This window comes from Rhinoderma darwinii, chromosome 6, assembly GCF_050947455.1.
Source record: "Rhinoderma darwinii isolate aRhiDar2 chromosome 6, aRhiDar2.hap1, whole genome shotgun sequence".
Classification (NCBI taxonomy): Eukaryota; Metazoa; Chordata; class Amphibia; order Anura; family Rhinodermatidae; genus Rhinoderma; species Rhinoderma darwinii.
In genome coordinates this window covers 71,974,152-71,989,827 of record NC_134692.1, presented here as the reverse complement: position 1 = coordinate 71,989,827, position 15,676 = coordinate 71,974,152, and the positions used below count along the sequence as shown (strand labels likewise).

The 15,676-nt window shown below is 40.7% G+C and overlaps 1 protein-coding gene across 4 annotated transcripts in view; it reads right to left on the bottom strand.

Annotated features, from left to right (window-relative positions):
* Nucleotides 1-15,676, bottom strand: part of LOC142655585 (glucose-1-phosphate thymidylyltransferase-like) — a 74,519-nt gene that overhangs the window by 44,588 nt on the left and 14,255 nt on the right. For 3 of the 4 annotated variants that reach the window (XM_075829933.1, XM_075829934.1, XM_075829936.1), the window contains exons 2-4: nucleotides 11,423-11,622; nucleotides 9,462-9,551; nucleotides 2,619-2,698 (exon numbers count right to left, since the gene is read on the bottom strand). In XM_075829933.1, coding sequence (XP_075686048.1) covers nucleotides 2,619-2,698; nucleotides 9,462-9,551; nucleotides 11,423-11,614 — 362 coding nt within the window. In that variant the 5' untranslated portion in view covers nucleotides 11,615-11,622. The remainder of the gene's footprint in view (nucleotides 1-2,618; nucleotides 2,699-9,461; nucleotides 9,552-11,422; nucleotides 11,623-15,676) is intronic. The other variant, XM_075829935.1, reaches the window with a different exon arrangement.

The following is a 15,676-nucleotide window of genomic DNA, read 5'->3' as shown; positions in this document are numbered from 1 at the left end:
TCATCCGTGTATGATGCGCGGCTGCGTGATTTTCGCGCAGCCGCCATCATAGAGATGAGGCTAGTCGACGTCAGTCACTGTCCAGGGTGCTGAAAGAGTTAACTGATCGGCAGTAACTCTTTCAGCACCCTCGACAGTGAATTCCGATCACCATATCGAGCAACCTGTTAAAAAAAAAAAAAAGACGTTCGTACTTACCGAGAACTTCCCTCCCGGCCGTTGCCTTGGTGACGCGTCCTTGGTGACGCGCCTCTCTTGACATCTGGCCCCACCTCCCTGGATGACGCGGCAGTCCATGTGACCGCTGCAGCCTGTGCTTGGCCTCTGATTGGCTGGAGCTGTCACTTGGACTTACTTGTCATCCCGGGAGGTCAGACTGGAGGAAGAAGCCGGGAGTTATCGGTAAGTCAGAACTTCTATTTTTTTACACGTTCATGTATATTGGGATCGGAAGTCACTGTCCAGGGTGCTGAAACAGTTTAACTCTTTCAGCACCCTGGACAGTGACTATCTCCTGACGTCGCGTACCGTAACATTTTTTGCCGGGTTCGGCCAAAACGAGTTTGGCCGAACACGGTGAAGTTCGGTTCGGTTGTCCGGGTTCGCTCATCTCAAAGACACTCCGTTTGGATGTTTGTAAACAGAAAAGCACGTGGTGCTTTTCTGTTTACCTTCATCCTTTTGACAGCTCTTGCGCGAATCACGCAGTTCGCACGGAAGTGCTTCCGTGCAGCATGCGTGGTTTTCACGCACCCATTGACTTCAATGGGTGCGTGATGAGCGAAAAACGCCGAAAGAACGGACATGTCGTGACTTTTTTTCAGCAGACTCACGCTGAGGAAAAATCACGGACATGTCAGCACGGCCCCATAGACACATATAGGTCCGTGCAACGCGTGTGCAAATCACGCGCGTTGCACGGACGTTTTTCCCGTTCGTCTGAATAAAGCCTTAGAGCTATTGAGAGTGCTATAAAATTTACGAAACCCCCAATTGATATCTTTAAGTGTGGTCCATATGTTGCCTTCCTGGCAAACAAAAGACAGGATAGAGGCACATTGGCATTCAGAGTGTCACAAATCTGCTAACATTTTACCATTTTTATCACCGAACTCAAACATTCATGCCTCAGTAGACAACAGACACTGCACATCCTTTATCAGTCAAGCCTCCTTATCTTTAGGTCTGGGAAGGCCAAAGCAAGATCTATTATGGAGAACGTTTTATGTGTCATGGAGTAGTATGTATACTTCCTATCCACAGGGAATTTCCAGCGCAATACATCTGTAAGATTAAGTGCTAAAGACCAGGAGTAACGATGCGCAGGACCTCCAGCACGATCCATAGGAGGCATCAGGTACCTCATTAAAGTCGGGCCCACAGGGAAAGCTGACAATTTCCCAGATACCAATTCCAGAAGTGTAGGATCAAGGGGAGGGGGGATTTAACCATGGTAAAGACAAAACTGTGCAACACATACTGCACAATAACATATCGGCCAAAATGGTCACAGGCTACTTGCTTCACTTCAATGGGGAGACTTTTTTGCAATCAGGAGAGACACCCCATGGGAATAGTTGGAGTACGTAGAGTGATAACCCCTTGCAATCCAAGCCCGCTTAAGAACCAAAATTATTTGTCCATTTAAATTGGACTCTTGTAAACATATGATATGTGGAAAGTGCTTTTTTACATTGTTAAAAACAAGAGCTCTTGTTGAAAATCGTGACGAATTAAAACAAAGTTGCAGAACTTTTCATGTATGCAATTATTAAGGCCCCATACACACAACCTTAGATTTTATCCGTAATTATGAACCCATTCATTTCTATGGCCGACGGACACCTTTCCAATAATATTTACGGGAAGGTGTCCGAGCCGTAGAAGGTTTCTGTAAAAAATAGGACACAACCTATTTTTTTATTTTACTGACCGTGCTCCCATACTTTATAATGGGAGCACGGTCCGCAAATGCGGATGACTGTATGCAGCCGTCTGCGCCCGTAATCACGGACCGTGATTACGGAAACGGTCGTGTGCATGGGGCTTAAGATGGATAACATTTAAAGTGGTTTTCCCAAAATTAACATTTATCACCTTTTTTCTTTCTTTTTGAGGGTCGAGTTGTAGATTTTGTTAGGCATCATTTGAGGTTCATATTCATGTCACTTGTGTAATGTTCCCTTAAAACCAAACTTATTCTATGCTTAAAATGACGTGTAAAATTTTATTCAAAAATAAATCTTGTATTCTCGTCAGCAGTTTGCTTATATGAGAGAGAGCCTACATACAGCGTTTAGCTGGCCCCTCTCTTGTTCTTCCTCTCACCGTGTGTAAGCTGCAGGCTCTCCATCTACTTGAGTTATATAGGACTGATCTGCCAGCCTGAAGAAAATCTAGCAGAGCAATGAATGGGGAGATCTCTGGATCCATGTAAGATACAGGGCTGGTTCTAGCTTTGTCATGAAGAGATGGTCATGAATTATATTGTGTCAGATTTTCTTTTTTTTTCCCCATTAATCACATTAATTCTGGGACAACCCCTTTCTTTAGTCAAGAAAAAACGAACAATGTAAAAAAAATCTGTTGTATAATAACAATAATAAATGCATACTTACCCTCCAATAACAATTATACTGTCATCTATTCTAAATTTTTCAATAACTAGTTGGAGGCAAGACACGGCACCGAGACGCTCCTAAAATAAAGTAAAGCAGTTGATTAAAAAGCTAGAAAAAGGAAAACAATATATATTTGTAAGCATTATATTATTAGCATTTTGATCTATTGTGAATAGCCCTGTATTCCCAATACATGTGGCTTGTCTGTATCTTGCTGGGAACTGGATTTTAACCTGCCCTTGTATCAGTAAGTAAGGCCTTTTCAGTGATATTAAGTAATTCTGATCCCACTTTGTACCATTTTCTAGAGATTAAAAAAGCAACAGAAGAATAAATGCCGCTATAAAATAATAAAACCATATTCTGTGCAGCAGATTGGCTGTTGGCTTTTTCTGGGGCCAGCATCCCCAGCTTGCCGGATAAGGCCCAGGCTCTCTCTTTGTAAGTAATTTATTTGTTTTGCCAAATAATCGTGTTGTGTGTATGACTGTGTGTTATTTCAGAGCACAGCGGGCTCATGTACTCACACATTAATCTACGACAGCAACAATAGCTTTCTGGTCTTGCAGTACAACACATAGTCAGTGCTTGCTACATGCACTACATTTTAAAGAGGCTCTGTCACCAGATTCTCAAATCCCTATCTCCTATTGCATGTGATCGGCGCTGCAATGTAGATAACAGTAACGTTTTTTTTGCTGCAATCTCACAGAAAAGATTCAGAAGTGTCAGGATTCTGAATACACATGACGTCCAGGCTAGAGGTCATGTGTATTTATTATCAGGACACTTGTGTATCTGGCTGCACATCGTTCTAGTAAGAACGCTGTGCTGCTTGTAAATGAATGGAGAGGAGTGTATGACACTGACTGGTCACGGATTGGTCAGCGTCATACACATAAACACGCCCAGTTAAAAACACAATACACGCCCAGTTGGACATAACGAAAAAAAAACGCCCAGTTGTCCATTTCACAGCTCATTTGCATATATATATATATATAAAATAGCTCATAACTTGGCAAAAAAGGAACGTTTAAAAAAAAAAAGTTACTGTTATCTACATTGCAGCGCCGATCACATGCAATAGGAGATAGGGATTTGAGAATCTGGTGACAGAGCCTCTTTAACTGCAGGGCAAAGGGTGCATCTACATTGTCCCGCAAAAAAATAAATATCACACAAGCCGATGGGAATATAAAAAAGTGATTGCTCTTGTAAACTAAAAAAATAAATAAAATGGCTTGGTCCTTAAAGAGGTTGCAACCTATGGCATACTGACAGGGGTGGTCTTCGTGAGACAATCCCTTAAAGGCCCCAAATCGGACACGTCCTTTAGGGATTAAAGTGTCCTATATTATGTCAAAGTCATTGAAATCTACCAGTCTGCAAAGGGTTACAAGGCTATTGATAAGGCTCTGGTACTGCAAGTGCACCACAGTGGGAGCCTTTATAAACAAATGGAGAAAATTCAGAACAGTGGTGAACCTTCCCAGGAGTGGCCGGCCTACAAAAATTTCACCAAGAGCACATCGACGACTTATCCAGGAGGTCACAAAAGAACCCAGAAGAACATCTAAAGAACTGCAGGCCTCAGTTTCCTCAGTTAAGATCAATGCACACATTTCCACACTAACAAAGACAATAGGCAGAAATGGCATCCATGTGGAAGTTGCAAGGTGCAAACCACTGCTGACCAAAAAGAACACAAAGGCTCATCTTGCATTTGCTTAAAAAAAAAATCTATAGGACCCCCAAGACTTTTGGGATAATCTATGGACTGATGAGCCAAAGGTGGAATTTTTTAGAAGGTATGGGCCTCGTTACATCTGTTGTAAAGCTAACACCAAATTCCACAATAAGAACATCATATCAAACATGGTGCTGGTAGCGTTATGGTCTGGGCCTGCTTTGCTTCTGAAGGACCTAGAAAACTTCTCATATGTGATGGAACCATGAATTCTGCTCTCTATCAGACAATCCTAAAGGAGAATGACTGCCTGTCTATTCATAAACTAAAGCGCAGTTGGGTTCTGCAGCTGGACAATGATCCGAAGCACACAAGCAGGTCTATCTCTGAATGAATCAATAGAAACAAAATTAAGGTTTTGGAGTGACTGATTCAAAGTCCTGACTGGAATCCTATTGAGATTTTTCTGCAAAGAAAAGGGGGACAAAATTCCTCGACAGCGATGTAAAAAATGTATCAAAAGTTAGAGCAAATATTTGATTGCAGTTGTTACTGCCAAGAGTGCCACATGCAGTTATTAGGTTCAGAGGGGCAATGATTTTTCCACATTGACGATATAGGTTTTGAATAAACATTTTCCTCAAATGGAAAGATTATTTAAAAGCAGCATGTTTACTCGTGTTGTCTTTACTTTATATTAAAATTAGTTGGATGATATAAAACATTTAAATGTGGCAAATTAACAAAATTAGAAGAAATTGAGTGAGGGGCATGTACAGTGAAGGAAATAAGTATTTGATCCCTCAAACTCAACTCGCCTTGTTTAGAGGAAGAGAAATGCTGCCTATGACCCAAAGAACACCGTCCCCACTGTCAAGCATGGAGGTGGAAACATTATGTTTTGGGGGTGTTTCTCTGCTAAGGGCACAGGACTACTTCACCGCATCAATGGGAGAATGGATGGAGCCATGTACCGTCAAATCCTGAGTGACAACCTCCTTCCCTCCACCAGGACATTAAAAATGACTCGTGGCTGGGTCTTCCAGCACGACAATGACCCAAAACATACAGCCAAGGCAACAAAGGAGTGGCTCAAAAAGAAGCACATTAAGGTCATGGAGTGGCCTAGCCAGTCTCCAGACCTTAATCCCATCGAAAACTTATGGAGGGAGCTGAAGATCCGAGTTGCCAAGCGACAGCCTCAAAATCTTAATGATTTACAGATGATCTGCAAAGAGGAGTGGGCCAAAATTCCATCTAACATGTGTGCAAACCTCATCATCAACTACAAAAAAGATCTGACTGCTGTGCTTGCCAACAAGGGTTTTGCCACCAAGTATTAAGTCTTGTTTGCCAAAGGGATCAAATACTTATTTCTCTGTGCACAATGCAAATAAATATATATAATTTTGACAATGTTATTTTCTGTTTTGTTTTTTTATATAATCTCTCTCTCACTGGTAAAATTAACCTATCCTAAAAATTCTAGACTGTTCATGTCTTTGACAGTGGGCAAACTTACAAAATCAGCAAGGGATCAAATACTTATTTCCTTCACTGTACATGTACATGTAAGGCGGGCTCAGGAGCTGATCTCCCTATACTGGCGCTGGCTCAGGAGCTGATCTCCCTATACTGGCGCGGGCTCAGGAGCTGATCTCCCTATACTGGCGCGGGCTCTGGAGCTGATCTCCCTATACTGGCGCGGGCTCAGGAGCTGATCTCCCTATACTGGCGCCGGCTCAGGAGCTGATCTCCCTATACTGGCGCCGGCTCAGGAGCTGATCTCCCTATACTGGCGCCGGCTCAGGAGCTGATCTCCCTATACTGGCGCCGGCTCAGGAGCTGATCTCCCTATACTGGCGCCGGCTCAGGAGCTGATCTCCCTATACTGGCGCCGGCTCAGGAGCTGATCTCCCTATACTGGCGCCGGCTCAGGAGCTGATCTCCCTATACTGGCACCGGCTCAGGAGCTGATCTCCCTATACTGGCGCGGGCTCATGAGCTGATCTCCCTATACTGGTGCGGGCTCAGGAGCGGATCTCCCTATACTGGCGCGGGCTCAGGAGCTGATCTCCCTATACTGGCGCCGGCTCAGGAGCTGATCTCCCTATACTGGCGCCGGCTCAGGAGCTGATCTCCCTATACTGGCGCCGGCTCAGGAGCTGATCTCCCGATACTGGCGCGGGCTCAGGAACTGATCTCCCTATACTGGCGTGGGCTCAGGAGCTGATCTCCCTATACTGGTGCCGGCTCAGGAGCTGATCTCCCTATACTGGCGCCGGCTCAGGAGCTGATCTCCCTATACTGGCTCCGGCTCAGGAGCTGATCTCCCTATACTGGCGCCGGCTCAGGAGCTGATCTCCCTATACTGGTGCCGGCTCAGGAGCTGATCTCCCTTACTGGAATGGGCCCAGGAGCTGATCTCCCTATACTGGCGCAGGCTCAGGAGCTGATCCAAGCCAAAAATAGAATAGGCAATCTTTTCCATACACTAACTTTGTCTCTCATCTTACAAACAAAGGGAATCAAGCTAAATTTCTCATACTCAAATGAATTATCGGATGTTTACACCCCAAGTAACTCAAAGCTTCCTCTGACCTCCAGCACCCTAAGAGGGATGTCAATATTGGGGTATATCAGGGTAGCTAATGAAAGGATTATAGGCTTGTCACAATTTATTTTAACCCCTGATAGTGCAGGTCAAGTATGTAAATATATTTACTACTCTATCCAGTGGGGGGGGGGGGGGGTGTAATCATTTAAGAAAATTAATTAATCATCTGCATACAAGCCGATGTTATCCCCATTACTCTGTTCAAACCCCTGTATTTTAGGAACTGTTCTAATATATTCTGCTATATTCTCAATAGTAAGAAAATAAAAGAGGAGACAGGAAGACAAGTCAGCCCATTAACTTACATTCTTGCCCGGGGATTGGCATAGAATAGACCTACCCATTTTGTAAAATTAGGACCAAAACCCAATTTACCCAATACTTAAAACAGAAATTTCCATTCTACACTACAAATGCTTTAGAACCATCCATGGAGAGGATGCCTCTCTGTTTTAGTTGATTTATTTGGGATAAAGCCCATTTGGTCTTTATGTGCAATAGTGGCTATCACCCTGGAGAGTTTAATTGCTAATACTAATAATAATAAAAAGTTTTACATCCATATTTAATAACGAAATACTGTTTCAGTATCAGGACAATATTATCCTCCTCCATTGAGGGAGAAGGGTGTCATTCCAAAAAGATTGTGTTGAGGACTGACATGAGTTGCTCTAATGTGTCCCCTTTATAATATTTAGTGCTCTTGCACACGACAGAGTGCCACTCAGGCCGTTTTTCATGGCAACCAAGTGGTACCCAATAGTTTTCACGGACCCATTTACTTCGGTGGGTGAATCGGAGCTGACTTGTTAAACCGTGGAAAGATAGACCATGTCCTATCTTTCTACGGATCACGGACGGGACTCGGCGGCACAAGCCTTTATAGAATTCCATGGGATAACATCGATTCAAAGTGCTTTATCATTTGCTACGTCGTTCAATACTTCCTTCAGTTCCGTGACATTTTTTGAGCCGCTAGCATTTCCATATCCTCTTTCAATAAAGAGGGGAGTGCTAACCAATTCAAATATTCCTCTACTTTAAAGAGGCTCTGTCACCAGATTTTGCAACCCCTATCTGCTATTGCAGCAGATAGGCGCTGCAATGTAGATTACAGTAACGTTTTTATTTTTAAAAAACGAGCATTTTTGGCCAAGTTATGACCATTTTTGTAGTTATGCAAATGAGGCTTGCAAAAGTCCAAGTGGGTGTGTTTAAAAGTAAAAGTCCAAGTGGGCGTGTATTATGTTCGTACATCGGGGCGTTTTTAATACTTTTACTAGCTGGGCGCTCTGAAGAGAAGTATCATCCACTTCTCTTCAGAACGCCCAGCTTCTGGCAGTGCAGATCTGTGACGTCACTCACAGGTCCTGCATCGTGTCGGCCACATCGGCACCAGAGGCTACAGTTGATTCTGCAGCAGCATCAGCGTTTGCAGGTAAGTAGCTACATCGACTTACCTGCTAACGCCGATGCTGCTGCAGAATCAACTGAAGCCTCTGGTGCCGATGTGGCCGACACGATGCAGGACCTGTGAGTGACGTCACAGCGTGATCTGGCAGAAGCTGGGCGTTCTGAAGAGAAGTGGATGATACTTCTCTTCAGAGCGCCCAGCTAGTAAAAGTATTAAAAACGCCCCGATGTACGCACATAATACACGCCCACTTGGACTTTTACTTTTAAACACACCCACTTGGACTTTTGCAAGCCTCATTTGCATAACTACAAAAATGGTCATAACTTGGCCAAAAATGCTCGTTTTTTTTAAATAAAAACGTTACTGTAATCTACATTGCAGCGCCGATCTGCTGCAATAGCAGATAGGGGTTGCAAAATCTGGTGACAGAGGCTCTTTAAAAAATTTTGGTCGCTAATTGCATAGTGTATACTTTTTTTTTATAATGTAAAAAACAGTTGAAGGATTTTTTCAGGCTCATTCACCAGAACTCCTATATAGCTAGAACGTTTCTGAGCCTTGGCTATATTAGGGAAAAGTTTACTGGAAGTGCCAATTCCATATAAATATTTATGCCTGAAAAATAGGGAAATATTCTAAGCCTTATTAGTTACCCTAATGTTGTCATAGACATTTTGTGCTTCTTGTTACTTTTCCCTCTTATTTATTGGAGGATTATCTACATATTCTATCTCCAAAAGATCCACCACTGCTCTAGCCTTATAGTTCTTGTTATTGTAGCCCTTTTTACAATGCAAATACACTTAAAAGGAAGACCCCCTTATAGAAAACTTAAATGGACACTTACTTTTTAAACTCATGCTGATATAATAGTATACCTTATATAAAACAACTTTTTAATTTACTTACTGTTAAAATGTAATTGTTTTATCCATGCAACTTCTGCAAATGCCACTAGGTGAATCCCTTCCTGTAATCTGTAATTTTTTTACGCCAAAAAGAAAGTGCAGCACCAATAGTAAATCTGCCCCATTGTCCAATTTTACAGTTAATTCTATAATCTATCAATTCGCTAACCCCTTTTTTATGATTTTGCACACAGCTAACATACTGTACCTCATTTGTAGATGTCCCATCACTAATTATTGTTACAAATGTGTAATTCTTCGCCCATTCTTTAAATTTACTATAGTACATTTCATTGGTCTAAAAAAAAAAAAAGAAATAGAAAACAGGAAGTATCAGAGGAAAAAAACATATTTAACAGAAAATAACAGCGAAGCCTCAACAATTGAAAGTATTATCTATTTGTCTCAATATTTTGTGTGTCCACCCTTTACTAATATTACAGCTTCCGTTTGTTTCACAAGAGACTTGTGTTTGAAAGAAGACAGAAGGAATATTTTTCCATACATTTTGTAAACATCTCAAAAGTTTAATCCTAAAAAGTGACTATTCCAAGTCTCAAAATCCAAGTGAGGTCTGAGTTCTGGAGTGGCCAGTTTATTGCTTTGAGAATAACAGCAGCTTCTTTGAGAAGTAGGAATTTGTTCTTCATAACAGTATACTTTGGTTCTTTATCTTTAGTATGATTGCTTTCAAATCCAAATGGTTTCCTGAGGGTATTGCATTCCTTTGCTTTAGGCCTTATTCACATGAGCGTTGAATACGTCCGTGTGACGGCTGTTGAAGCAACGGCCATCACACAGACCTATGTAATTCAATGGGGCCGTTCACACAACAGTTGTTTCAACGGAGCGTGTGAAGTGTCTGTAAAAAAATAGGACATGTCCTATTTTTTTGCACTTCACACATCCCTACGTAGACTCTAGTAGAATCTATGGTGGATGCGTGATAACGTGTCCCTCAGGGTACGGCAGTTTTTCACACGATGCGCATTATGTTCCGTTTTGCCGCACGTATTTGCGTGTGGCAAAACTGCAGCGTAATACAGTACCAGCATAGTGAATGAGATTCCAGGAAATCTCATGTACATGCTGCAGTATTTTTCTGCACGATTATTGACCTGCGGTACGTGTTCTAAAATCCGCAGCATGTCCATTTATCTTGCGTTTCCGCTTGCGAATTGTATATGCCTAGTGCTGAGGAAAATCGCACCAAGATCCGCAGCATGAAAACGCGCAGAAAAACGCATCAAACCGTAAAAACCGCACTGAAAAACACATAGAAAAATGCACGATTTGATGTGGTTTTTATCTGCACATTTCCTGCGTAGTTGCGGTTTTGGTTCCTTTTTTTCCGCAGCAAAATACGCACTGTGTGCATGTGGTCTTAGACTCACAGGATTGTGTTGTCTTCTTATACTGGAAGGATGGACAGAAATATCTGGGAATGTTTTTTGGATCTGAAGCAATAATGGAGTTAGATTTATTTTCTATCTCAAAGAATAAACTTTTAATTAAAGAGGTATTCCAATCTTAGACATTTATTATATATCAACAAGAGTTTATATGGGACGTTAAAAGTTGCCATTAAAAACGTCATCCCGCAAAAAAAAGCCCTCAAACGGCTATGTCCACGGAAATATGAAAAGAGGTTATGGTTTATGGGAGGCAGGGAAGGGGGGGGGGGGGTAGCGAAAATGAAAAATCAAAAATTGGCTGCATCTCCACGGGGTTAAGGGATGGCAACTGAGGAAGTTGGTTGTTTAATTATCTAACCCACTCAGGGGTACTGCTGGCAGAGAAGATGTTTTTTTTAAACTAAATTATGGATGTGATTTCTAACTGACATCAGAGAAGATCTTGTCCCTCCTTCTCCAAGAGATCTGACTGAACTAGAAGCGCTGCCAGGAAAACTTTGTAGAATACTAAAATGTCTTTTTGGTTTAAACAAAGTATCCATTATCATTGAGTTCGATCATCCAGGAAAAGTGAAATTCCTCAGTGAACTAGGAACTTGCATCTATTGTAAGATACTGAGGCCTTCCATGGAATTCCCCTGCGGAGGGTTGAATCCTGCATCCACCACAGGAGGTATAATTTTTCATTAAAGATATGATTTTTATAAAATGTATATTTTACTATTTGTTTATCATTTGGAAAAGGTACACTTACAACAATGAAAACATCTTGAGGGTCATGTTCTGCTTTTAAAGCCTCTACCCAATAAGAAATTAGAGGAAAACCTCCAATTGGAAGTAATGGTTTGGGTGTTCCTAGGAGATCACGTAATGGTTGTTCATTTACATTCTGCAGATCTTTCAGAAGTCTTGTTCCGTAGCCAGCTGCCAAGATAACCGCCTTCATTTTTAGTCCTATAAAAGATAAATTTATACATGTTTTTATTATATACGCCATTCACAAGTCTATCATAGTTATTTTAACTAATTTTCTTAAATGGACACTAACTTTTAAACAACCTATGCTAATCTAATAGTATGCCTGATATACTGTATATCAACTTTGTAATTTACTTCAGCCTCATGCACACGACTGTAAGGGTTTTTACTTTCTGCAAATACGGATCCGACGGCTACAGATACATATTTGTAGCCGTCGGCAATTGCAGAAGTGCCCATAGACTTCTACCGAACAAGAATAGGACATGTTCTGTATTTTGCTGATCATTCCCACGGCACGGACACACAACCGTAAATATATGGAAAGGTGTCCATGGCCAATAGAAATGAATGGTTCACAATTTCATCCATAATTGCGGATCCGTTATTACGGATGACAACTACAGTCTATTTAGTTGTTCTATCCATACAAATTCTGTGTGAAGTTACTGCCAATAGGTGTCTCCCTTCCTGTAATCAGCTATTTACCCCCTGTTGTCAAGCAAAGTCTGTCCCTGGTTACAGAGCAGAGGAGACAGATTGCAGGAAGTGGGGGTGTGTCTCTTCACTGCCTGCCAATACACTGCCATTACTGCTGTGGAATGTCCTCAATGCTGCTGCAGCTAAGGGCCTGTTCACATCAGCGCTGGCTTTCCGTTCAAGGGGTTCCGTCAGAGGTTTCCGTCGGGTGAACCCCGCAACTGAAAGTCAAACTGAAACCACAGCTTCCGTTTCAGTCATTATTGATATGAATGGTGACGGAAACATTGCTAATGATTTCCGTTCGTCACCATTCCGGTAGGTTTCCGTTTGACACTCCATGCAATTGTGGGGGCTGCTGATGCTTGTGATGGTGTCAGGGATCATTACTATGTATATTGTTTGAAAAATATTATCCTTACATATATATATATATATATTCAGTATATTACTCAAAGAGATTGGATTCATGGAGCACAAAGAGCCTGCATAACACGCCTATGGAAGACACCGCCCCCTGGAATGCAAAGAGTGTGCAGAAGAATGTACAGGAAAACTTACAGCTGAGGAGCCAATGGGACTTAAGCAAGTCCCACATCTCTAGGGAGGGGCATGTGTCTTCTCTGTGTGTTTCTTTGTTCTGAATAAAAGTTCAGTTCTCCTCTTTTCTGATTGAGGGAAAGCTGTGTACCAAACATCTCTGACTGGTTTACTTCTTTCCAGGCATGCCTTCAGCTTTCAATTTACAGAGGTGGTTATTCGGTGTGAAATGACAGGGAGAAAGGAGCTTCCCTGATATACGGACCTGACAATGGCACCCGGGGGCCAACGGGCTCTGGCTGGTCCTCGGAGACTAACTGTCAGAGTAACTGTGACGTCACACTGACAGTTGTAGTACATTACACTACTTAGTTAGTGTAATGTATTCTAGCAGTGATCAGAGCTGCAGGTAAAAAAAAAAAAGTGTAAAAAGTAAAGAAAACAGTAAAAAAAAATTATAAAAATGTTTTACAAAAGTATAAAAATAAAAGATTTTTTTTTTCCTATAATAAGTCTTTTATTATAGGAAAAAAATGAAAACATTAAAAAACAGTACACATATTTGGTATCACCGCGTTCGTAACGACCCAATCTATAAAACTATAATGTTATTTTTACCGCACGGTGAACGCCGCTAAAAAAAATAATTAAAAACAATGCCGGAATCACTATTTTTTAGGTCACCACCCTCCAAAAATATAGAATAAAAAGTGATCAAAAAGTCGCATGTACCCCAAAATAGTACCAATAAAAACTACAACCCGTCCCGCAAAAAAACAAGCCCTTACACCGCTTTTTTGACTGAAAAATAAAAAAGTTACGGCTCTCAGAATATGGTGACACAGAAAATAAATTATTTTATAAAGAAGTGATTTTATTGTGCAAACGCTGCAAAACATAAAAAAAACTATATACATAGGGTATCGCCGTAAATGTACCGACCCGCAGAATAAAAGTAAAATTGTCATTTATAGTGCATTATGAACGCTGTAAGAAATAAAGAATTTAAAACATCAAAATCACTGTTTTATGGACACCAAAGCGCTAAATAAAGTGTAATAAAAAGTGATCAAAAAGTTGTATGTCCCATAAAATGGTACCAATAAAAACTACAGCTTGTCCTGACAAAAATAAGCCCTCATGCCGTTCAATTCATGGAAAAATAAAAAAGTTATGGCGTTTGGAAGGCGTGGAGTGAAAAACTAAAATGGTTATTTAATTTCTATTAAAAAAAAAAATTATTACCACATGTGGGGTATTGTCATACTCGAGAGAGATTGCGTTACAAATTTAGGGCAACTTTTTCTCCTTTATCCCTTGTGAAAATGAAAAAATTCAACATTTTAGTGGCCAAAAATGTGTATATTCATTTTCACGGCCTAATTCTACTAAATTCTGCAAAAAAAACTTGTGTGGTATAAATGATTACTATACCCCTAGAAAAATTCCTTGAGGGGTGTAGTTTCCCAAATTGGGTCACTTTTGGGGTGTTTCCACTGTTTTGTTCCCCCCAGGGCGTTGCAATCGTGACATGGCACTAAAAAACAATCCAGCCAAATCTGCGCTCCAAAATCCAAATGGCGCTCCCTTCCTTCTGAGCCCTGCTGTGTGTCCAAATATCAGTTTATTACCACATATGGGGAATTTCCGTAATTGGGAGAAGATGCTTTACAAATGTTGGGGTGAAATTTCTTCTTTATTCCTTGTACTCCAATAAATATAGCAAAATACCTGTGGGGTCAAAGAGCTAACTAAACCAAGATAAATTCTTTGAGGGCTCTAGTTGCCAAAATTGGGTACATTTTGGGGAGTTTCCACTGTTTTGGCACCACAATACCTCTACAAACCCGACATGGTGTCTAAAATATAATCTAAAAATAAGCAGGCCACAAAATCCTGTAGGTGCTCTTTTGCTTCTGAGGCCAGTGTTTCGGTCCATTAGGACACTAGGGCCACATGTGGGATATTCCTAAAAGCTGCAGCACCTGGGCAATAAATATTGAGTTGCGTTTCTCCGGTAAAACCTTCTGTGTTACAGAATTTTTTTTATTACAAATGAATTTCGGCAAAAAAAATTTGTAAATTCCCCCTCTACATTGCTTTATTTCCTGTGAAACGCCTAAAGGGTTAAGAAACTTTATGAATGCTGTTTTGAATACTTTGAGGGGTGCAGTTTTTAAAATGGGTTGATTTATTGGGGGATTCTAATATATAAGGCCCTCAAAACCACTTCAGAACTAAACTGGTCCTTGTAAAAATAGCATTTTGAAATTTTCTTGAAAATGTGAGAAATTGCTGCTTAAGTTCTAAGCCTTGTAACGTCTTAGAAAAATAAAAGGATGTTCAAAAAATGATGCAAACATAAAGTAGACATATGGTAAATGCTAACTAGTGACTATTTTGTGTGGTATTACTATCTGTTTTACAAGCAGATACATTTAAATTGAGAAAAATGCAAGTTTTTGAAAATTTTCTCAAAATTTTGGTGTTTTTCACAAATAAATATTGAATTTATCGACCAAATTTTTCCACTATCATAAAGTACAATATGTCACGAGAAAACAATCTCAGAATCGCTTGGATAGGTAAAAGCATTCCCAAGTTATTACCACATAAAGTGACACATGTCCGTTTTGAAAAAAATCGCCAAAACAGGCTGCGTCCTGAAGGGATTAATTAAAGAAGCGCATATCAGAAATGTAAAATTTGACCTGGACACAGGGGTATAAATGACCCTTGGTCATGAAAGTGTTGACTTTTTCAATGTCTTGTGTTGTACGATATCGCGCTGCAGAAAGTTATCAGACGTAAGAAAATTTGAATCAACATAAGTCTCACAGGACACGTTATTGGCTAAGTGTTTCCAACGTAAAGTTAGACACCTCCAAATTTTGAAAAAAGAGTAACGAAATAAAAACTCAAGCACATTGTAAATTAAAATTGAGAAACAGGAGTCAGACAAGATTTATAATAAGGAAGTAGAAAATATAAATTTTATAATAAAGATTTA